This window comes from Cervus elaphus, chromosome 27 (assembly GCF_910594005.1).
Source record: "Cervus elaphus chromosome 27, mCerEla1.1, whole genome shotgun sequence".
Lineage (NCBI taxonomy): Eukaryota > Metazoa > Chordata > Mammalia > Artiodactyla > Cervidae > Cervus > Cervus elaphus.
The window spans coordinates 29361672-29386181 of NC_057841.1; the positions used below are offsets into that span (position 1 = coordinate 29361672).

Below are 24510 nucleotides of genomic sequence, written 5' to 3' on the forward strand. Positions count from 1 at the left end.
GCATTGCAGGCAGATTCTTTACTGAGCTGTGAGGGAAGTCCTGCCCTGAGGAAGGAAGGCACTAAATCCTAGTTTGAATTCTTTCACTTACTGGCAGCTTAGTGAGGGGTTTAAGAGTATATAGTCGCTGGAGTCAGTCTTCTAGGGTTTGAATTTTGGCTTCACCATTCACCAGCTGGACAAATTACATCATCTTTTCTTGCCTCCATTAACTATCCAAAGAATGGGAGAATATATAGTATCATAGATTGTTGTGAGGATTATGAGTTAATGGAGATAAAGGATGGTACTGAGTGCCGTGAGGACTCCCCAGTATTGTTTGAATGAGCTACATCAGTTATACAAATTAGGTCAGTTACACATACACACACATATATATATATTATTTGATGAAAAAATTAGGCCAAGTATATAAAATAAAATAAGTTGGACAAAGCACATTTTCTCAGAATTTACCATAATGTTCATATAAGTGATACTTCTAAAGGCTTGCTTTATTGCCATTCTCAATTCTATGACTTAAGTAAATATATGGGAAGGGTTGAATATTTTAAGTGGGCAAATTTGTTTTGAAAAGTGATGAATATGTATATATGTATGGTCAGTATTTTTAGATGAGTATAACAGTCTTTTAGAAATCTTGTTGATCATTGTATGTACAATATGTATTCGATTTTTATATATGCATCCAGAGAAAGTTTTTCAAAGTGTTGATTGTGTTTTCACAGAAACATGTTTATGTTCTGTCCACAAAATTCAAGATATGATCTTTTGAAAATGGTAGGATCACATGAAGCAAATATGACTGTGGGAATAACACTGTATATTTTCTCTGACTGCCATCCTGAGCCACAATCCCAAATGCACAGTAGTCTAGAGGATATATCTGTACCTCAAAATTCAACATTACAAAATCAGATTTATGATTGCTACCCTACATGTCTGCACTTTCTCTGATATTGTCAATTTCATTTAATGGTTTCAGTAGCAACTGAATTTAGTGGTTCAACTGGACTTTTCGTCCATTCATTCTATCCGTTAGTCTCCAGATCTTCTCCATTTACTCCAACTGTGCCTCCCATACCTATTCGTTCCTTTCCAGTCTTATGTTGTGACTCGAAACCTGGCCTCCATCATCCCATGGGAGCTATAATATTACAATAACCTCCTAACTGTTCTTCCCTTTTTAATTTGCAGTACACACTGCTGTCAGTGTCATCTTTCTAAAATACAAATAAGATCATGTTGGTCTTTTATTCAGATATTCTCAGCAGCTTTCCCTCTCGGAATGGAACTTATGTCCCTGGGTATGGTCCAGTGTCTCCTAGTTTATAGTCTATGGGAACTTGAATAGAATTTGTATCCTACTATTGTGTGAAAATTACATAAATCTTAATTATGTTGAATTGGTTCATAGTACTTTTCAGGTCTACTCTATCCTTCTACATTTCTGTACATTCTGTTAGTTTTTGAGAGTTTGATATTGCAACTCTAAAAATCTTCATTTACCTACTTAAAAAATAATTGTCATATAGTGGAACTGTAAATAACTTTGTATTTTCCAACTCTCTCCTGTAAATGTGTTATCATACTTTCATAATTTAAAAATATAAAAAAGAAAGAGAAAAAAATACATGTATGTAAATTCCCTAAATGTGTTCAGTAAACTTCATCATATTAAGTTTGAGCCTTAAAGGAGTATATTTTCAGATGAAAAGCTCTTTTGAGGAAATTCTTGATTAAGCAACAACTTCTTAAGTGCGATATATTTATCTGCATTGTAAATCTCAAAGCTTATACTATCTTAGAATTTTTCCTAAATTTTTTTGGTCAGGACTTTACTGTATTTTAGAATTTCATGAGACTTGTAGAGGGAAAAGACATTTTAGAAAGTGCTGCGATCCTGGGTAAAGTCATTCTTTTGACCATGAACATCACAGGCAGTGTGTAGACTATCCATGCTTTCTTTGGTTCTCTGGTGATGGTTTCTGTATGTCTGACATACACGACTTGCTCTGCTATGTTATAAATATAGATTGTTGGCAAGTCATGTGTTAACTTGAAACATTTCTGGTCCTTCCTGAGAATGTCAGCGCGCCCCCCGCCCCCACGTCGCCCCGTGAGCTCTGCCTCTGAAACAACTGCAGAGATGCTTTGTCCACCCACATGCCACCATCCCGGTGGCGGCCGGAGAGCGCCCTGGGGTACTCACACAGAAGCAGCAGAAGCCCGAGGAACAGCAGGCCGATGGCGGCAGCCCCCATCCTCCCAGACCGCTCTCCAATTCTGGTGTCAGGGACGTTGGTCGGATACACACTTCGGCAGACGCCCCTGTAGTCACACTCACAGACTTCCAGGGTCAAGCTCTCTGGTGCCTTGCACCGCCGGCCCTCGCTGTCGGTGACCATGACGGAGATTCTGTACACTCCGGGAGAGACTGGCTGCGGGGCCGTGAGGCGCGCGGACGTGGCTGTAGGGGGACCGGCAAACACGTCAGCAGTAGGACAAGGTGTCTCTGGCTCTTAGAACTACCTGTTGTTTTGGGTGAACAGGGCCTGTTCAGCCTACCATGCTTTCAAGATTCCTGACTAGTGACAGACTAGGGGCAGCCTTGAGCAGGCTGACCACTCCAGTATTTCATGTCTGCTGACAGCCTGGCTAGTTAGGAAAAGTTTATGTATTTAGAAATCTAAACAGCTCAGCAGTAAAATAGGTGCCTGACTGTGATCTTTTCATGATTTATTTATTTTTGGTATACTGAGGAGATACAGATAAAAAATTGAAAATATAAACATATCCAATTAGAGTCCACATGAGAAAAACAGAAAATTTTAAATAGTACTAATATCTTATATTGTTCCTTTTCTGAAGACAGAGGAAATTCATGAGGATAGGACATCATTTTAATTGCAAAGAATTTTTAAAATTACTCTTGGAAAGGACCTGCTCCCAAATGGACTCTCTCTTAACTTTCTGGAAATATAAAGAAGCAGCAGTTGTCATTTGCGGAAGCAGCTTTACAATTACTCACCATCTGTTCCTGCGATACTCCACGAAACTGGAAGTTTTACGCTTTGCCCTTCCACCGAAAATTGATAGGGGCCAGCATATTTATCCTTTTCCAGTGGTAAAGCTCTGACAACCACGGAAGGTGACGAACTACAGACTTCTTCCTTGTCCAGGGCAATGGTTGGGCAATTTTCATGAAAATCAGGTACTTGGACATATATGGTGCCTGTAGAAGTTTTACCGGTGCTTTCTGTAAGAATAACATTTTAGAGTTAGAGAACTATACAGAGCAAGTTGTGCAAAATAAAGAAACAAATAAATAAGCCCTTAAAATTTCTCTCACATGCATGGACTTCTCTGGTGGCACAGTGGATAAAAATCCACCTGCCAGCACAGGGGACATGGGTTTGATCACTGGTCCGGGAAGACACCACATGCTGTGGAGTAACTAAGCCCATGCACCTCAACTACTAAGCTTGTGCTCTAGTGTCTGTGAGTTGCAACTACTGAGCCCACATGCTACAACTACTGACGCTGAGAGCCTGTGCTCCACAACAAGGGAAGCCACCACAATGACAATCCTGTGCACCACAACTAGAGAGTAGCCCCTGCTTGCTGCAACTAGAGAAGGCCTGATACAGCAAAGAAGACCCAGTGCAACAAGAAATAAATAAGTAAATATTAGAGAAAAATTATCTCACATGCACCAGATTAGTGTATGTGCTCATGAAATTGTGTCTGTTATTCCTACAAAAAAAATCACCCAATTTCTGTACCTTGTTAAAAGGAAATCTGATTATCAGTGTGGCTGCTGTCTTTAATTAGTAGCTTCTTGTTGTTCAGTCACTGAGTCTTGTCTGACTCTTTGCGACCCCATGGGCTGTAGCCTGCCAGTCTCCTCCATCCATGGCACTCTCTGGGCAAGAATACTGGAGTGGGTTGCCATTCCCTTCTCCAGGGGATTGTCCCAACCCACAGATGGAATCCTGCATTAGCAGATGGATTCTTTACCTCTGAGCCACCTTAATTAGTAGCATCAGCTATTAATTCAATGTGATTGGAACCAAGACCTTTAAGGTGATAAGTTCACTGATTATGAATGAAATCAACATAAAAATAATAGTTTTCTTAAATATATTCTACTGCACGAGCCCAGACTATGTGGAAGATTTCTGCTTTTAAAGCTTGAGCCAAAGTATTTGGAATAAATTATGATTTATTTTTATTACCTAAGATATAAGATCTCTCAGTGGTGAGATTAAGAATTATTTCTATTGTTTCCCTTAGTGCTTTTTTCTGTTTTTCCAGATAATATGATTTTTTATTTTATTTTTATGTTTGCTGAAATTGCCTTGCATATAAATTAATTTTACACTTAGAGAAGCACATAGTTAATGTGCTTTGACCAGGTGCTTTATTTAGAAGATTTTTCAGAAGATTTTTACTGTTCCATGATATATGCTTATAAGGTCTCTATAAGTAACTCACTCTGTGTGTAAATAACTCACAAAGGCACCTCACATTTGAGCTGAGCTTCCCTGATAGGCTTTCTGTATCAATCTTTGTCCACTTTCTCAAATCAAGAACTTCTTGCTCCAACCACAGCAAACAATAGGACTAAACCCAGAATTCACTGGTGCAACGAACTCCAGTGAGAAGCTAGGATGCCTAGATTTAGCCACCTCAGACTTAACACCCAAGGCCCCTAAGGTAATTAACTTTATCTAGTTAATTCTTTATCTAGTTAATATCTAGTTAAAGGTTCTTCCCTAGTGTCTCAGTGGTAAAGAATCTGCCTGAGATGCAGGAGATGTGGGTTCGATCCCTGGGTCAGGAAGATCCCTTGGAGAAGGCAATGGCAACTCACTCTAGGATTCTTGCCAGGGAAATCTCATGGACAGAGGAGCCTGGTGGGCTACAGTTCATGGGGTTGCAAAGAGTTGGACACGACTGAAGTGAGTTAGCACATATACATGCAGTGATAAAGGTAATATGTTAGTAATCAAAAGCATCTATTCATGAAGAAATGCCAATTTGAATAATATTTTTTCTTACCATCTATGGCCAGAACCTCAGCTGTGATTGTCTTGTTAATTATGAAAGTAACATCTCGTTCAATGTTTTTGACAAATTTGATTTCAGCAGTTTTTGAATCAATCATTAGCAAACCACCATCATTACGTCCCAAGACATATCTGTTTTGTAAAAGAAAACAGTAAGTTTTTTTCCAAACATGGGATGATACCTATTTAATGAAAATGACTTATGTTTAATGTATTTTCATAAGACTCTGAAACATGCTTTTTAAAAAGCAGCAGAAAATTAGCATATTAGCCTAGACAAGGAGTATTTCATAAGCCTTAAGAATATGTTAGCCTGGTTTTTAAATTTTCTGCTCTGCTCAGTAAAATAACTGTGTCCTTGTTCTTTATACTATAGCGGTAACTTTTTATGGTGCTTTATTTTAGGCACCATGCTTTGTATGTACTGTTCTATGTCTGACTACACTACGATCTTCTGGTGAAATTCTACTCTTTTTTAAGGCTCAACTGAAAGTTTCCATGAAACTTTTTCTTGATCTCACTAGACAGGCTGTCATTCTTCATTTCCACTTCCACTTGTGTTTATACTACCTTAGCTCATAGCACATCTCTTCTTGAGTTATATAAGTCCTTGAGTTGGTTAGCACTGTATCTCTTTTATATTATTGGCATAGAGTAGTTTAGATATTATTTTGCAATAGTTTATAAATTAGAACTAGTCAAGGTAAACAGCAAGGTCCTACTGTCCAGCCCAGGGAATTATATTCAATATCCTGTGATAAACTGAAGTGGAGAAGAATATGAAAAAGATTATATCTGTATAACTTAGTCACTTTACTATACATCAGAAATAAACACAACATTGTAAACCAACTACACTTCAATAAAATTAAAAGAAATTTCATCAAGGAATAGAGAGATATTAAAAAAATTATTCTCACCTGACAAATGAAGCAGCTTTGCCAGTGTCTTCATCAATGGCTTGATAGGTTCCCAGGATGTAATTGATCAACTGGTTTCTTCTTATGCCTTTTTGGACAGTAAATGTCTTGGAAGAAGGACGGAATGTAATTCCTTCCCTCACATTTATTACTTGAACTATGAGTGGGGTTGACTGGACTCGATATTGAGAGATTACGGAATGGTGAAATTGAGCTTTGTTTTTGACGGCGATACCAAGTTGCATGCTTTGTACTTGTTCATAATCTAGAGACTAGAGTAAAAATAAAAATAGAAAGAAAGAAGTGTCACAAAAATATGATCAAGTAAGAGGACCAGAGAACTCTATGTTATGTGCTATGAATGACTCCTTTATTTCTATGAATGAATCCTTTATTTCTATACAGCAAAACGGTTTCACAGATGATTGTAATGCTCTGATGAGGGTCCTTCAGAATTCTTCGCTTATGAAACTTCAGTTTGGTGACTGATACTTAGGAAGCACAGTTATCTCTTTTAAGACTAACAAAACACCTTTACAGTTTCTTTAGGCTGTGTGATGCAGTGGAAAGAATTCCAAATTTGTTGTTGTTGCTTGGTTTGAATCCTGGTCCTGCTACTTAATAGCTGTGTGACTCAGGGCACAATATTTAACATCTTTGATCGTCAACTATTTACTTCTGAAAAAGAAAAAAAACCTCTTACCTCATCAGATTGTTGTAAGGACTGAACAAATTACAACCCACAATACATTCCTGTAAATGGTAGCTACATCCACTCACAGAATAGTGAATTCTGTGCAGTGGATATAGTGGATTCATGTGCAGTAATCTCTTTCCTGACTTAAAAAAATTCAGAAATGGCAAATTATCTTACTAAACTTGGTTGGCACATAGGCTTCTGTAAAGCCTTGAGAGGGTGTCCCACCAGCTCTTCATAGAACCATTTTCACCTGGTCTTATGTGTTCACTATTTGTTTGACTCTTACATTGAAGTGGCAAAAGTCAAGGCCAGGGATATCCCAGGATAGCTTGTTTCATTCACTAGTAAATTTTCTAAGGGTGATGGGATAAGGAAATGTTCATTTTGGTTACATTGGAGTATAACTGAAAATAAGGTATGAGATCTAGATTTGAGTTTTAATTTGGCAGTGACTGGTTTTGTGGGACTCAAGTGTTTCCTAGTGGAGAGGAAGAGAAAGCTGCTCAAACTGGTCATTATAATGTAAGGGCTAAGTGACAAAAGAGATGGTAGAGTCTCTATGTGAAGGCAAGTGAAGACTTGTACTTGAGAAAAATCAGGAAAGGCTTCCTAGAGGTTTTCGTGTGAGCGTTTCAGGGTGAGAAGGAGTCATTCAGGCAGAGTAAATGCCAGATTTAGCAGAAGGTGATAGAGAGCTGGTGATCGTGAGAGGCCGGGGGTACAACTCTGGGGGGTTGAAGGTCATCCCCAAGGCCAGCAGGTGGTCATCAACCCTGGCTGCACATTAGAACCCCCTGAGAAGCTGCTCAGCCTTCTCTGAAGACAAACTGGACCAACCGCTCCTGTGTTCCCACAGGCTAGGAGGAGCTGCAGGGGACTCAACGGGACAATCTTAACTGAGGGCCATTTTCACAGCCAATGAGAACAAGGAAAGTTTTTAAGGGAGAATAATTGGTCCAAACTGGTTTTCAGAAAAATGTGGTAGAAGAGATTGAAGGGGGGGTAGACTCAGGAGGTGGGGGTGGGGAAGTGTACCAGAAGGAATTACCAGGCCCCACCGGCCATAGGAAGGAAGGCCAGGGCAGACTATAAATATGGTTTCTAGGGCAGAGTTTGATGTCTGGCTCTAGGTGGTGAGAAGATGCCACAATTGAAAGATAAGGCCCAGGTTTCTAGTTTGGGAGACTGGGAGATACCAATACAGAAGACTGGGAACATCTGGTCCCAGGTATTCTTGGGAGTTTATAACAAAACCTTGCAACTGAGGAGGGCTGTAGCTCACTCTCTGAAAAGCAGAATAATAGGAACTCTTATGGGGCTTCCAGCAATCCGGAATTGCAGCAATCGCCCTGTTAAGGGAATATTACAGGTCTGTCATTCTGCTGGACTCACGGAATTAAAGAGAGAAGCTCATATAGTCCAATGTCCTATGCCAAGGAATGTCCTAAAACAGTGGTAATATTTTTCTAGTCTATACAATAGCCAAACATAAATAGGTTTATGTTATTTCAGATGAAGAGTCTGCTGTAACCAAGCCTGTTAAATGGAAGTTTTACTCAATTGTTTATTTTGCAAACTTAGTTTATATATTCCCGTTTTCTAGAAAAAGTTGCAGTCTTTCCCTTCTGAGGACTGTAGCTAATCCATTTAAAGTAAGTTGACAAGTTCGCAAGCCACCATTCCATGTATTCTTGTCTGTTCCTGAGTTTAAGTCAGGAAATGTTTTACTTTCTTGTGCTTAAAACAGGCACACTGATAAATATATGTCTATTAGTGTGTTTGTGTTTCTGTAAAAAGGATGATAGTTTGGAAGGATTTATTAATTGATTTATTAATCAACGTGTTAAGAAAAGTCTCCTTAGGAAATGGGGCTGTGTTTTCAAAATTCTCTCTACTTTTGTGTGTTTTTTACATTTTCTGTAGAGAAATGGTATTATTATTTGTAAGTGAATAAAGTTTATTTATGACAGTTTTGGCTAACATAAAGTAACAGTTTTGGTTAATACAGAATGTTTTTCCCACTGAAAGGAAATCAGACCTTACCTTAACTACTTTCAGGATACCTTCGTTAGTTCTGGGATCAGTTTGTATTTCAAACCAATTCCCTTCATTTCCAGAGGTAAAGAAGAACTCTGCAAGCCAATTATCAGTGAACTCTTCATCCAAATCTATTACTTGAAATCGAAGCAACTCAGAACTTAAAGTGTTTTCTTCAATACGTGCTAAATACTAAAAAAATAAAAAAGGCAGAATTTAAGTTTCAATGTCAGGTTTTATCTGAAAAATTATATTCATTCTGAATGGCATTAATCATTAATTCTCAAATTATGTATTGCCTTTTTGCTGGTTCCTGAATTCTTATTTCTATAATAGCTTATTTTAAAAGAAAAGTGCAGAGAATGTAACTAAAAGTCAGCAAGCCAGCAAATCCTGAATTATGGTGGTAAGGTATAACATAATATATATATATAATTATGTTTTAAATAATTATTTTTCAAGGAATAAAAGGCACACCTGTGATTCTCTGAATGTTGGGAAATTGTCGTTGACATCTTTCACTTTAATGCTACATTCACACTGAGCTGATAGTCCTTCTCCATCTTTGTCTGCACCACTCACAACCAGGCGATAGCTGCTAACTTGCTAAATTTGGAGGAAAAAATAAAGAAAAATGATTAATCTCTAGTGTCATGGATACGAATGACAACTACTTGCTTCCTATGGGAAGGAAGTGAAAATATTTAAATTCATGGTTCATTCTCTAGAAGGACTGCATGCAATTTTACTGTCCACCATAGATGAGGCATGTGGAACACATGCCCCACATTGGGGAAAGTCTTTACGGGGCTGATACAAGTTTTCTCTTTTGTGAGCTTCTTAGGGCAGGAAGGTGCACTAAGAGCAAAAATGGACAATGAGGATGGTACTCTGTTTATCTGAGGGAAGCTCCTTTATAGAGCTTCCTTGCTGGTCTGTTCAGAAAATCATTTATGTAAAAGTAATACAGAGTCTGATGGGGTCTTGTGTGTTGTTGGAGATGTGTTGGTAGGACAATGGAGAAGAGAGGGTAAGGGGATTCTTTTTTCTTTTTCCCTTGTGGCTGCTCCATGTAATTTATGGGACCTTAGTTTCCTAACCAAGGATTGAATCCGGGTTGCTCAGCAGAGAGAGCATGAAGCCCTACCACTGGACCATCAGGTCATTCCTGGGGATTCTCTAGTGTTCTAGAAACAGGAGTAACATGGAAAGAAGTCAGGAGAAAAAGCACGGCATCAGAGATGGCTTTATTCCAGATACAAATTTCTCCCTAGGAAATTTCCTTTTCCTCCATCACATGAGGGATTAGCCCCAGTTCAGTCTCTGCCTGTGGATACAATGCCTTCTCTTATTCCCTCAGTTTAACTTCCATGGATATGGGATACTCATTTGTTGAGGTACAATCGATTGTGCAGGTCTCAGACACACAGCCCACCCCAGCAAAAGCACAGTAGAATGCAAGGAGCTTCCCTTGATTGGGTCAGTTGAATCCAGGGAACCCCTCTTCCTTCCCTCTTTCATTCTTAGGTAGAAGGGAGTCATCTCTCTTGGGTTTCTTACAACTAAATCCTGAGTTATTGAGTGCTCCCAAGTGCCTTGCTTTACCTCTCGATCAAGTGAATTGGTCAAAGTGCGGACTTCCCCTGTGTGTCTGCTTAGGAGGAACATGGGTGTGCTTGCAGGTTCCTGAGAGATGATTTTGAAGGCAATTTTAGAGTTCAAGTGGTTTGGTTCATCTGCATCTGTGGCATTTAGGATCATCACCAGTGAGTCTAGGAGTACAGAAGTTCATTAAAGACAATATAAAGATTGACATTATATTCACATTAAATATTCAACACAATTTCAATTTGATCTTTGTGTTTTAAGATCTTAAAACTATCTGTATGCTAAAAAACTACATGTCACATGCAATATCTCTTACCCAGTCAGGTGACTGAATCAGGTGACCCTTGCTGCCTCCCATAAAAATCCTCCACTTCTCACTAAGCCTTGGTTGGTTGTGTTGAGCTTGAGACTGTTTTCTCTTCATTTTTTTGCCCTTGCTGAATGGCTTCCCTTCTCGCTTTCCCCCCAATTATCCATGTAAGGAGTGTGTCTCTGTCTCTTATAATCTAAGAAAGCCCAGCTGATGCATCTGGGTTGTCTAAAGCTACCTCTTCACCTTTGTGACTAGAATAAGCTTTGACTTGATAACACAACCACAACCTAGATATACAGTGGCAGTGGATGAGTAGCTCAATCACAAATATTAGCAAGGGAGACCCAGACTGTCTTCATGAATTTTTCTACAAAACTGCTGATGAAACTAAGAGAATAAATTAGCTTGTAAAAATGATGTACTATAAATGATGCTTATATCTGAAAGTTAAACAAAAAAAATTAAAAGTGGTATTTACTGCAGAAGACTTACTTGAAGCACTATTTTCTTCAATTTCACCCTGGAATATGCTTTGTGAAAATACTGGAGCATTGTCATTTATATCTAAAATTTTGACTGTTAGTATAAGTGGTTTTTCTACGTCTTGTCCTAGGGCATTGAGAGCACGACATGTAATCTAGAAAAGGAGAGGACATGTTAATGAATGTTCTACAACATCAGCTTGCTTATTATTAAAACTTGTCGAGATAAGGCCTCTCCTAGCATATATAGTACTTTTGTGCAAAGAGGAAAAATATTTTTCCCAAAGAGGAGACAAAGTAGGAAAGTGTCTACTCTGGGTAGACTAGTTGGCCAAGTTTCCCCTTCTTGGGGGCTGGTACTGTGTCTCCTAGTACCCAGAAGGTCTTGGCCAGAAGCATGCTGGAGTTCAGTGTTTATACACCCTCCTGGGTTGTTCCTTCAGGGGCACAACCTTCAGAAGCTCTTTGTTTTATTTTTTTACTTTTACGCTGCACATTGCAGCCTGTGGGATTTTAGTTTCCCAACCCGGAGTTGAACCTGCGGTCCCTGCAGTGGAAGCCCAGAGTCCTGACCACTGGATCATTAGGGAAGTCCAAGGAAGGCTCTTTGTTATTTGATGGTGAATGGATTCATGCACTGATATCCTTCTAGATTAACCTTCTAAAGTCACTGCCACAAGGGAAAGGGTGGCTGATATCAAGGACACACTTACCTGGAAGCTTGGGGTTACTTCTCGATCAACTATGGCCGTTATGTTAATTTCTCCAGTGTTTTTGTCAATGACAAAGATTCCAAAGGGGGGCTGATCAATTCCTATTCCAGAGATGCGGTAGGTAATTTTCTGGGTTGCTTGGCAGTCTGAAGTAATCTGCAGCCCAAAATACCCAAAATGTTAAGGTGATCATCACTCAGGCCTCTTCCTTCCCCCCTGTCCTCCACACTTTCAAGTCATCTGTTCATTTTATTCATGCTTTCTGACACTGTGTTGTTTATTTTTTGCCTTGATAGCCTGGAAAATCCCATGGACGGAGGAGCCTGATGGGCTGCAGTCCATGGGGTCGCTGAGAGTCGGACACAACTGAGCGACTTCTGTTTCACTTTTCACTTTCATGCATTGGAGAAGGAAACGGCAACCCACTCCAGTGTTCTTGCCTGGGAGAACCCCAGGGACTGGGGAGCCTGCTGGGCTGCCGTCTATGGGGTCGCACAGAGTCGGACACGACTGAAGTGACTTAGCAGCAGTAGCAGCAGCAGCTACTAGGAATATGAAATAAATTCAAATTGTTTCCTCTGTTGGCCAGTATGGACCAATGTGCATTAACCTTTCCAGCTTTAGAATATTTGCCCAGATTGTGGTCACCATAGTGATGTTAAAAGGTTGAGAGAAAGTCAAGGACACCTAATGTTGACAAGGCTATTACTGAATGCCTCCTTGCTTAGCAGATAACACACACACAAAAAATGACATTTAGTTTTAAATAGGAGGAGCTGGAGAAAAAATGGAAGGGAATAATATACTAAGTATTAAAAATATTAGAATGAATTGCTTTTATTATTATTAATCTTTAAATTTTTAATAGGGAAGATTTCAAATATAAAGTTAGAAGGTATAATGAACCTGATATATCTCATCACCCAACTTCAACAGTTCTGAATACATGGCCAATCCAATGTTGACTCTCAACCATCTTTAATTGTCTTATTGCTGTATATTGGTTTGCTATGATTTCAAATCTACTTTTTTATTTTTATCTAGGAATAGAGTTGCTTTGTTTTAAGAGTGTGGTTGTTTGCATTGAGGAAGCTGTCAGAATGTTGTTGTGGACATCTGTGGCTGTCAATATCCACTCAGCTCAGCTGTTGCAGAGCAACATTGGGGGCTTATTGATACAAGCGTGTGGAGAAGTCACTATGGCTGGGAGACATTTAAGCTTTAAATAGGAAGAGTTTGTGAGGACTTCTTGAGAGTGTTCAGTCTGGGCAAGGCAACTCTTAGCTGATCTAAATGCCTCTCTGAAGACCTTGGGGCATTCGCTCCTGCCTGGGCAAGGCATCTTTTGCCTGGCAGTGGTGAAAACTCTAATCTTGCCTGCCACTACCTCTGTTCCCTAGCAACGTGCTCTAGTGATAAGAGACTTTTGCTTTTGCACTGGTAGCCAGACATCAGCTTGTGATTGACTCAACTGACTCTCCTAAGAACCAACTGGTAGAAAGGTCCACTTTAACTTAATCTGGACTCTATTCCTTTAACCTCTCTTGCCTGGAACAGTACTGTGATTAATCTACACTTGATTAGGAGTATGGTATTTTGTGGTTTATTGAGAGACATTATCCTATATGTTTTTGGCTTGTGAAATTGTTTTAACTCCTGCAGTGAACCCATGTTAAATAAATTATTGGTAAAGACAGTCACATTCTCTGAGGATAATTTGCTGCCCCAAACAAAGAACTTATCCATATACATTTTTCTATTCGTTTGCTAGAATCTGAATCCCAAAAGGCATATCCATTGAATATATTGAAATGGCTCTTAATTATTTTTAATTACTCTGGAAGCTGTAACTCCTTCATCTTTCTATTTTATATTGATATTATTAATACTATTATTATTGTATTTTTTGTGTTGTTGAAAATACCAGGTTATTTGTTCTATGGACTCCTCAATTTGTATTTTGCTAACTGGAATTTCCGCATTATTCTAATTTACACCTAGTGCATTTTTTGTCAAAACTCACATTGCTTCTGCTTATAAGACTTACTTTGGCAATTGGATTTCTGTACGAGTTGTCTTCTCCTTCTCTGCAGGGTCTTGCGAATTTCACCCACTCACGTTTGTATCTCCTTTTGCCTTGTTGTATTGCTGTCTCATATTCTTCGTATTGTCCTTTTGTCTTATTCAAAAAGGGGTTACATTTTATTATGCACATTGTTGGAAATATTTGCTTTAAATTTTGCTTTTTTGAGTATTAATTACAGACACCTAGGTTGAGGAGTCTCCTATGTTTCAAGATATTTAAGATGGTTAAATACCCAATTTTCTCTCTCTTACACTATCATGCAAAGAAGAAACAGTAAATAACTAAAACAGCTACAGAGCTATATGATTTTTTAATATTAGCATTTAATCATATTTTATATATTACATAACATCTGACTGTTCTGGGCACATGATACTGGTTTAATGAAATCCTGTTGATATTTTTAAGATAAGACAAATGAATGCATGAGGTAAATTACAAAAATGACATCGATTCATGCTTGTATTTAAGTATTACTAGGTTAGTTGTTAGAATTGTATTTTCACAATTAAATTATTTAGTAACTTAAAATATTAAATAAATATTTATTTTTCCTGAGTACAATTTTTTAACTAAACTATTTTAATTGCAAAAAACTTTTTCATACTTTACCTGTATTCTCAATTCTCCATGAACCAACAGAACCACCTGTAGACATTTAAATAAAGTCAAATTAAACATGAATTCCTCAAATAAGTAATTACATAAGATAATAATTCTGATTTTTACATTCTGCTGTTCATATTGTAGTTGTTTCTGTTTCAGGAGGGAAGGAACACAGGTATACCTATGGCTGACTCATGTTGATGTGTGGCAGAAACTAGCACAACATTGTAAAACCATTATCCTCCAATTGAAAATAATAAAAACAGGAAAGAAGTAGATTTGGACAAGCAGTATTCAAAGAGCAAAAAAAATAGTCTTCATGTAAACAGTTCCATCAGTTGTTAATCTGATTATAGAATTTTAATGATGTTCAGGAGAATCTATTGGACTTTTCAACATTCTAACAATTGTTGAACAACCAGACATTTCTTACCTGTCTGCTCTATAAACACTTACCAGGAGCTGTGGAAGCTACTGCTTTGGGAAACAATGATGAGCACTATTATAATAAGCTTCAGAAAGTACCACAGGAGGTTATTAAAAGCCATGACCTACTCTACTGACTTGGCAATGCTGTTTTCGTTAGTTGCAATTCCAGGGTAAGGCATTTTCTTAGTCATGTAAGAGTTGAGAGACTGGAAAGGACCTAGTCTAATTTAGAGAATGAAATGTGAAAGATGGGGACGTGCTATTCCAATCACAAGCACTGTTTGCTATGGAATGTGGATTTGTGCATCTCTGCTCTACTAGTTCAATTTAAATTTGAGTTTAATTTTCCTACTGATCTAAAAGAAATAAAGATAAGATGAAGCCAGGCCAGGCTAGGTCTTCACCTCCTCAAGAGTATATAGGACCTTCATCTGTGTGATTTTCAGTGTTGTTTTCTACCTGGAATGCATTCTTCTTACCTTCACACACTTGAATACTGTATTACTCATCCCTGAAGATCGTGAAGTCTCCATGAAACTGTCCTTACTGATGTCTCCTTTTCTAAGTTTGCAAAACACATATTCTGTACTGTGCAATTTAGCCCATAATGGTTTACCGTGATTTATTATTTCTTATGGTTTTATGTACATTATATGGTGTTGAGCCAAGAGAATTGCAAACTTTCCAAATCGGTGCTTCTATATTATTATTATTGTTTTTTGCAATCCTTACAATACTGATCCCTTAGCAGATGTTTAAAAACTGTTTTCTGACTCACTGACTCACTGATTTGAAGACAATCTGGAAGGGAAAAGATTATGAAAAATAAATCAGGACAAAAGAAATTGTTTTATGTGTCAGATGCTGTTCATAGAGCTTTATGTTTACTATCTCACTTAACACAGTAGCCATCTGAAGGATGCTGTAGTCCCTCTCTCAGGGATGAAGAAAAGGAGAACACTCATGAGAAAATGAGTAGTTTGCCCCAACTAACAGGCCTCGGATTTGAATCTCTGCAGCCTGACTCTAAAGTGTGCACATCACCACTACACTAGATTCTTAAGTCAGTGTAGATAAAGATAAAATAAAAACGAGTCATAAAAACAAAGTTTTGTGGTAGTCAATTTAGATTTCTTCCTGGCAAAGGCTGCAGTTAATCCTGAAACAATGTAGATTTATTACATCGCTTATTTTGGAAGGCTATAATAAAGAGGCAAGTCCCAGTCTGAACCAAAGGAAAAATGATATCAGACGTAGGATGCGAGGACCCTTCCATTCTAAACATTTCAGTAAAATCTATTTCAAAGGATGTTTGTTAAAATTGTCACGGAAAAGAACCATGACTTGTGGTTATAACAAGTCTGAAAATGATTTAAGAGCATTGCTGCTCTTTTTTAAACAGTATCATGAGTTACCTGGGGGCTTCCCAGGTGGCGCTAGTGGCAAAGAATCTGCCTGCCAATGCAGGAGACAAGAGACGTAGGTTCGAACCCTGGGTTGGGAAGATCCCCTGAGGAAGGAAATGGCAACCCACTTCAGTATCCTTGCCTGGAAAGTTCCATGGACAGAGGAGCCCAGTGGGCTGCAGTCCATGGAGTCGCAGAGAGGCAGACATGACTGAGTACATATTCACACATGCATTACGTGGGAGAAAAGGCCAGGGCAATGTAGTCATTGTACACCTTTCTCAGTTCCTAAGAACAACTCAGCCACACATGAGGGGAGGGATGGACCAGGTATGATCCCTTTTACAGGAAAACTGGAGTCATCCTGAAAATATGAATCACGTTTGTACTAGCCCTGTGGAGAATGATTCTTCTAATAGACATTAAGATTTCTGTTTTTCTGGGAAGTGAAGGAAGGACAAACCCTAAACTGTGGAAAACGAGCATTGCAGACAGGTGTTTCTTACTTGTTAAGTCATTTCTTTGACTCAGAACCCTTAAAGAAGCTGCTCGGCCGAACCTTTACTCTTTCCCATCCTCTCTTTCAAAGTCAGACCACCAGGAATGTTTTCCAATTTTAAGAAATATTGTGAAAATATAATCTTTGTTGTGTTTTTAGGAATATGGGGACGGTTACTAAGAACACTTTTGAATAATGCAGTGCTTTTAAAATAAGTATTTAGACACATAGTCATAGCTTCACATTATTCCCAAGTATTTTTTAAAAAATGTTACTATTTGAGTTAATTAGTACTTACATGCAGCTACTTAGTTGTTTTAGTGTCATTGTTCGTATAATTGTTTTGAATATCTAATAAATATTTCAATAGCTTCTTGACAATGTAAATCAATTAAGTTGTCTTTTTTGTGGCCTAGAGTCTAGAAAATAGCAGTGTGGAGAAAACACTCTGTATCTTGTGAATTTATTTTTCTTTCTTCCCTGTGTTCCCTGGTTATGGTTTTATAATTTTGACTGTATGATTTATAAAGCAGCGACATGGTCTAAATGCCTTGGTATACATAAGAATTAGAAATGTTTTATTAAAAGCAAATAAGATTTTTAAGTTAATAAAAAGCATGTGACATAAAGTGGCTTGATATTCATGTGCCCTGTTTGCTAACTAAAATGTATGTAGTTATATCACTAAGATTCCTATTGAGTATGGTAGGTTTGTAATAAATATATTTTGAGGATGTGGGTGACTGGATTTTTAAAAATCTTATATAATAACAATTGCTTTTTACTGAGTTTGGCTAAGGTTTTGTTTAGAGTAATCTGAAACTTCAGCATGGGGAAGGAAGGTCAGACTGTTTGAGTATGCATTGGTTTCAGGAACCTAGTTCTAGCCAGCATAAGGCATGGCCATTTTTCTCTGCATGGGATAAGATCACACCCACTCCTCTCTGGGAAATTTGCAGAAAGAGCTGGGTAATTCAAAGGAATCATTACAAATTTTCAACTTGATTTTTAAAACTAATAATTATTTTTGAAAAGTTCTTGAAATATATGTATATATATAGGTTGGTGATACTATTTTTATAATTGGTTAGATGCAAGATTATGTGTCAGATTAAAGAGGTCAAAAGATATGTATTGACTTTTTGAAATTAAGATTTAAAAAATCCAGAAGTATTTTAATAAGCTTCGTGTTTATCAAGGAAAATTCCTTAATTGAATGAAAATGGCTTATATTTAATTACTTAAGAAGTATTTAATTTAGGAGAGTTCAACACTTTAATAACTGATGTTTAGAGTAAATTCAATTTAGAAAATTAAGCCCTTTTTCAGGAGCTCATTTTAAGTACTGTGTAAGACACAGTTTCTTCCCAGGTAGCTCAGTGGTAAAGAATCTGCCAGCCAATGCAGGAGATGTAAGAGATGTGGGTTCAATCCCTGGGTTGGGAAGATCCTCTGGAGAAGGAAATGGCAACCCACTCCAATATTCTTGCCTGGGAAATCCTATGGATAGAGGAGCCTTGTGGGCCATAGTCCATGGGGTCACAAAGAGTCAGACACAACCTAGTCACTAAACAACAGGAACAAAGGTGCAGTTAAGTGTAGAAATACAAAACTGGACATTGGATCCTGAATCCCTCAATTAAAATCCTAGTCTCCTCATGTACTAGCTGAAAAACTTGGGAACATTATTTAATTTTTCAGTTTCCTCATCTATAAAATAGGTATAATAATTCTAACTTGATAGATTTGTTGTGAGGATTAAATGAATTAACAGGTCTAAAACACATAGATGAACCCTAGCCTACAGTAACTGCTTAATAAGTGTTAATTACCTCTGTTTGGACTTAAAAAAGATGTAAAAGAGCCACTGTGATATGATCTTTTATTATTGTTACTCATGTCAAGGCACATATAACTCATTCTTGAGCCTCAGAAAGAGATAAGAACCTGTGTTCCACTGTCCAGTTGTGTGATTTGCCCCCTATGCAGCTCCAGGGGACATTGTTCACATTGTAGTTTATGTGAATATGCTGTCTGGAATTGTGCAGTGAACAGCCTGGTCAACTGTGCAGCGGTCATACAAGGAAAATGTGCACATTACATGGATTCAATTATTCATAGTGTAATTATGGATAGTAACCAGTTGCCTATGTAATTCTTGTAATGAACTTCATAAAGCAAGCTGTCTCCTTGGTGGTTTAGTTGCCAAGTCGTGCCCGACTCCGGCCCTAATTCTCGTAATGAACTTCACAAAGCAAACCCTCTCCTTAGGCTATCAGATTGACTCTCAACTGGAAAGGAAGAGCCAAAGGCTAAGAGGTTTATGAGAAGCATCATGGACACCAAGTCTTCCAGTTCTAAATGAAAACCGGTTTCGAGTATTAAGCAACTGGGAGTGGTAATTGGTGGAAGTAAATAATTACATCTTTCCTAAGGTTTGCCCATCAGTCAGGGCTGGCTGGAATCGCTTGGCAAGGTTATTCTGATTTTAGAATTTTAACTGTTGGAGAGGCTCAGGAGGAAATTAATTTTTATATATTTACCAGCATTGGAAATTGAATTGCTTCATCAATGAAGAGAAGGAAGGATATGTCGAAGATTTTCCTTCTGTTAAAAATCTGGGCCACTTAGCATACAATTCTTTTCTTAACAATTTGCTTTCTGGATGTTCTGTGGAGAAAGTGGTTGAAGGGTGTTCTGCTGTATTTGGGGCTTCCCTCATAGCTCAGTCAGTAAAGAATCTGCCTGCAGTGTAGGAAACTCTGGTTCGATCCCTGGGTGGGAAAGATCCTCTGGAGAAAGAAATGGCAACCCACTCCAGTCTTCTTGCCTGGAGATCATGGACAGAGGAGCCTGGCAGGCTACAGTCCATGGTATCCCAAGAGTCGGACACGACTTAGCGACTAAATCACCACCACTGCTGTATTTAGAACACATTCTAACTCAGAACTTGGTATTTAAACTTTTCTTTTTTTTCCAGCATGAACACTATTAACTTGTTTAAAACATCCTGCTTTAAACATCTTTGGATTTCAAATGCCTGTATTAGTTTTGTAATGAGTAAATCTTTACATCATAATACTGTACCATGAAATTAAATGGCTTATTGTCCAGATGCTATAGGAGTGTTATTTGACAGACCATGTTTCAGATTTAATGGACTTTTGTAATACTGACCAGTAGTCTCCTTTGAAGACAAACATTGTTTTGAAAAGTTTAAATCTTTGAAGACAAGTATTTTTCAATCACAAAACCTTTCCCCAAAATGTTTACTTGGTATTGTGTAAAACAGATCAAGCAAACATGGGAAACAGATAAGTGTTAAATTTTACAACAGGCTGGTGTTCCTCACACAGTCCCCTCTCAATGAATCTAGAAGACTAAACAGTTAAAATTTGGGGTAATGCTCCAAGTTTAAAATTTTGTTATTTCCCTACACGCACTATCATAATTATTTAAAATTCAGGTTTAATTTTTTTCTGTCAATTTTCAAAAAATTAATCTCATAACTGTTTTTGATATGCCCTTTCACTCAAGAAAAATGTAGGTTCTTTCTTGACATTAAAACTGATGTTGGTAGTTGTTTAAAATAGGAAGGCAGACTATTAAGGCGTTATCAAGTTTCATCTTTATTACTAAAATATTACAAATAATAGGAAGTAGAGTCTTACAAAGCACTTTATACTTTCCAGAACACTTTTTTGCATTCATTGCTGTTTTATTTTTACTATGGTCATTCTCATTAGTCAGGGGGATATGATTATTCTTATTTGACAGCTGAGGAAGCAGAACCTGGAGTGAGTCAGTGGTACAGGCATAGATTGAAGTCAGTGACTTAGCTTTTATGTATTACCTCTCTAGGCAACCTTTGTATGGTCATAGGTTGGTGGAATTAACTCAAAACCTCCGAACAGGTCTTCCAGCTTTCATACCCCACCCTTCAATAACAAAAGATGTACAGTCCAACCCCACAATGCTTTTGAGAACATTGTTCTTTTCCCATCACCACACCATTTCGAAATTCTGGGTGGCTCCCCACTTCTAAAAGGATTTCACTACCCTTCACAGAATGCAGTTTTCTGTCTGACCCTCATCTGCCATCCTAACTCACATCTGGGTTCTCCAATGCAGCCAAACTAGTGTGTCCCTTGCCCCTAGGCAAGCGCTGTTGTTGTGCCTGCCTTTGCTCACGCTAGGCTGACAACGAAATACATGTCCCCATGGCCCATCATGTTTATCAGAGAGCAGCCCGAATCTCTCCTGGTCCATGGAGCCTGGTTTGCCTACCTCACTTTTTTTTTTTTATTTTCTTTGATGTGCACTGTTTTCTAAATCTTTATTGAATTTGTTACAATACTGTTTCTGTACTTTTTATGTTTTGGTTTTTTGGCCCCAAGGCATGTAGGATCTTAGCTCCCCAACTTGGGATTGAACCCACACCCCCATCATTGGAAGGCAAAGTCTTAACGACTGGACCACCAGGGAAGTCCCTGCCTAGCTCACTTCTGACTGACACTGCCTTCCACTAATGGGATTAAGAGTAGACCAGCCCTGTCCAGTTGAAATAAAGTAACGAATGTGAATCACATATCGAATTTTAAATTTTTTAATATTCACATTAAAAAAGGTTAAAAAGGTGAAATTAATTTTTTCAATGTACCCAAAGTACGTTGAATACCCAAGTATTTTAATGTACCCAAAATACTGTCATTTCAATATATAGTTGACATAAAGATTATTGATGACATATTTTATGTTCTTTTTTGGGCTTCCCCTGTGGCTCAGTGGTAAAGAATCTGCCTGCAGTTCAGGAGACACAGGAGACACAGGTTCAATTCCTGGGTCGAGAAGATCCCCTGGAGGAAGGCATGGCAATCCACTCCAGTATTCTTGCATGGAGAGGAGCCTGGCAGGCTGCAGTCCATAGGGTTGCAAAGAGTTGGATGCAATTGAGCACATACGCATGCATGTTCTTTTTTTTCATACAGAGTCTTCAAAATAAAATGTATACTTTATGCTTAACAGCACATCTCAATACAGATCAACCACGTTTCGTGTGGTTAATAGCCACATGTGGCTAGTGGCTACTGTATGGACAGAGCAGTTCTAGACCACTTAGTTTAATAATTATATGTGACGCTATATTGTTGTGTAAATAACTTGTGTGTTTTTGTATATGAGCCTGTAAAATTTTCCTGAGGGAGCTTCCCCCATGACTGGCATTATAGAGGCACTGTGGTGGGGGTTATAGTTTAGAGAGGCCTCAATCATTCATTTACCCATTCTTTTTTGAACAACTGTGTGTCCACTGTAAGGTAGATATTATGGTAGGTGTTGGGGATGCAAAGAGGAATAAAACAGCCCTCTGTGTAAGGATCTTATAGCCACTCCAGAACCAGAAGGGTAACTGAGAGGGGTACACGTCAGAGAAGGGAAAGAAACTCCCCTAAGCGTGTGGCAGTCCGATTCTGCAACAACACTATTCCAGCAATCCCTGCCCCTAGCTTCCCAGGCTGGTCATTGGTCGGGACACACGGCTTATCAGGCTACCTGCAGTTCCTTTAGTTCAGAAATGACCATCTGGAAAGGCGGGGAAGTCATACAACTGCCAGATTGCTCTTTACAACATTCTTGGGTCAATTAAATTCATCAGATTGCCATTCATTAGTTACACTGTCATAATAGAAACAGACTCGAACAGGAGGGTGTGATACCAATTTTCTGCTTGACCATTGCCATGACAGAGAAGGCTAAGAAACGCTGGGTAACAGGCGGTCTATTCTAATTTTAAGCATATTTAATTTTTAGAAAGTTCTTTGGTGAGCTCTGTCTCCCTGTAACTTCTTGAAGTCCAATTATCTCTATTTTTTAGATGAGGACGTAAGGCAAACTGATGCTTAGGCCAACCCAACTTATTGTTGATAAAATGAGGAATTAGTATTAGGGATTTAAAAAATATTCATTATGGTATATTTCACTATTTTTATATCTATGTGGAACTGATTGTGACCAGTTTTTTTCTTCATTAAAACAGCACAGGTAAAAAGCACACTAGTCTGTAACATCCAGTCTAGTTCTTTGCTCTCCAGATTCCACTCCTCTTTTATCTAATATTATAGAAAACTTTCCCAGTCAGTAAAAGTTCTACTTTTCTGGAAAACTGGCTTATAAAATATTTTTTTCTCCCTAAAGATTAGATATCTTTTGCACATAATGGCTGAACATAAACATGCTTTTCTTAATAACCCTCCCAACTTCTCCAGAATCAAACATTGCTTTGATTTTAATTCAATGGTCTTAGACTAGTTAAAAACATGTCAGGTATCAAGACCAGGCATGTACAATTCTTAGCCATGTGCTTAAGAGATATATATAACCTTGGGAACTAGACCTCGTTCTCTTTTATGTATTTTCCTTTGTGTACTAGAATAAAAGCATGACTTTAAAGAAAGTGAAGATACTGTGGAAAATAAACATGCAATCAGGATTAATTAGTTCACCAACTAAATATGCTAAATGGTGACTTTCAAATTCGTTTCTATCTGGCTTAGTTTTCCACGTGAAAATACAGCACTAAAATAAAAAGCAACAAAAGGGGGAGATTGGTAATCTTTGCAGTTTCATTTTAAAATGTTTATTTCCACTGAACTCTTTTTAGAATTTATAATAGGGATTCAGCAATCAAATTAACATTTTCTAACAAGGAGGGAAAGAGGGAAAGTTTGCAATTATTAGGGAAAAAAAAAAAAAAACTTACCATTAAAATGGCCAGAGCCCCTGTGGTTCTGAAAGGGAGCCAAGCCATGGTTTCTGATTTCCCTGGTGAACGAAGGGAGCTGCCGCTTTAGTCCTTCCAACCGTCGGCATACGTTGTCTCAGGAAAGCCTTTTCTCAGCGTCTCTCCTGTCTTCAGGAGTCTGCAGATGGCCTGTTATGCAGAGCCTCCCCGCCCTAAACCAAGGATTGGTCTCACCAGAAACGCTTGCATCACTTTTGCTCCCAGGTAAAAACTTAGACACACCTCAATTCCTGAAGCAATGAAATCCTTTGTTGGAAGCTGAAAGAGAAGTTCACAGGCTAAAAACCAGTTTTAATAGGAAGGTACCAGATGAATAATAAATTAATCACAGTGTGGAAGGGCAAAAGCTAGCCTTGACTACACTGTAAAAGGATCTAGTTGGCTGGCTGTCATGGTGCCAATTAAAACTGAAAAGTAAAACAAAACCTTCAAAATTCCCCCAATCTAACTTGTGGAAGAGCCTTATTTTTAGCTTGAGTATGTGTGAGTAGATTTAAAGTTGAGCAAAATATATTTGGGGGGCTTCCCAGGTGGCACAGTGGTAAAGAATCTGTCTGCCAGCGCAGGAGACGTTGGTTCGATCCCTGAGTTGGAAAGATCTCCTGGAGAAGGAAATGGCAATCCACTCCAGTATTCTTGCCTGAAACATTCCATGAACAGAGGAGCTTTGTGGGCTACAGTCCATGGGGATCTCAAAGTGTTAGACACAACTAGGCAATTGAGCACACACATGCAAAATATATTTTAGGTGTTAAGCAATATATACATTTTTTGAAAGAAACTGCAGATCTGAAGAAGAAAATCATCACATCAAGCAGTTATTAATGATAGGTTTTGAGT

General features: G+C 38.3%; 1 protein-coding gene across 1 annotated transcript in view; it reads right to left on the bottom strand.

Annotated features, from left to right (window-relative positions):
* The window catches only part of DSG3 (desmoglein 3), a 31417-nt gene extending 7563 nt beyond the window's left edge, over positions 1–23854 (bottom strand). Inside the window, exons 1-12 of the mRNA XM_043888772.1 lie at positions 23629–23854; positions 14544–14579; positions 13893–14024; positions 11846–12001; positions 11143–11287; positions 10335–10501; positions 9207–9335; positions 8736–8921; positions 5993–6264; positions 5065–5204; positions 3032–3259; positions 2213–2470 (exon numbers count right to left, since the gene is read on the bottom strand). Coding sequence (XP_043744707.1) covers positions 2213–2470; positions 3032–3259; positions 5065–5204; positions 5993–6264; positions 8736–8921; positions 9207–9335; positions 10335–10501; positions 11143–11287; positions 11846–12001; positions 13893–14024; positions 14544–14579; positions 23629–23676 — 1897 coding nt within the window. The 5' untranslated portion in view covers positions 23677–23854. The remainder of the gene's footprint in view (positions 1–2212; positions 2471–3031; positions 3260–5064; positions 5205–5992; positions 6265–8735; positions 8922–9206; positions 9336–10334; positions 10502–11142; positions 11288–11845; positions 12002–13892; positions 14025–14543; positions 14580–23628) is intronic.
* Between the last annotated feature and the right edge of the window lie 656 nt (positions 23855–24510).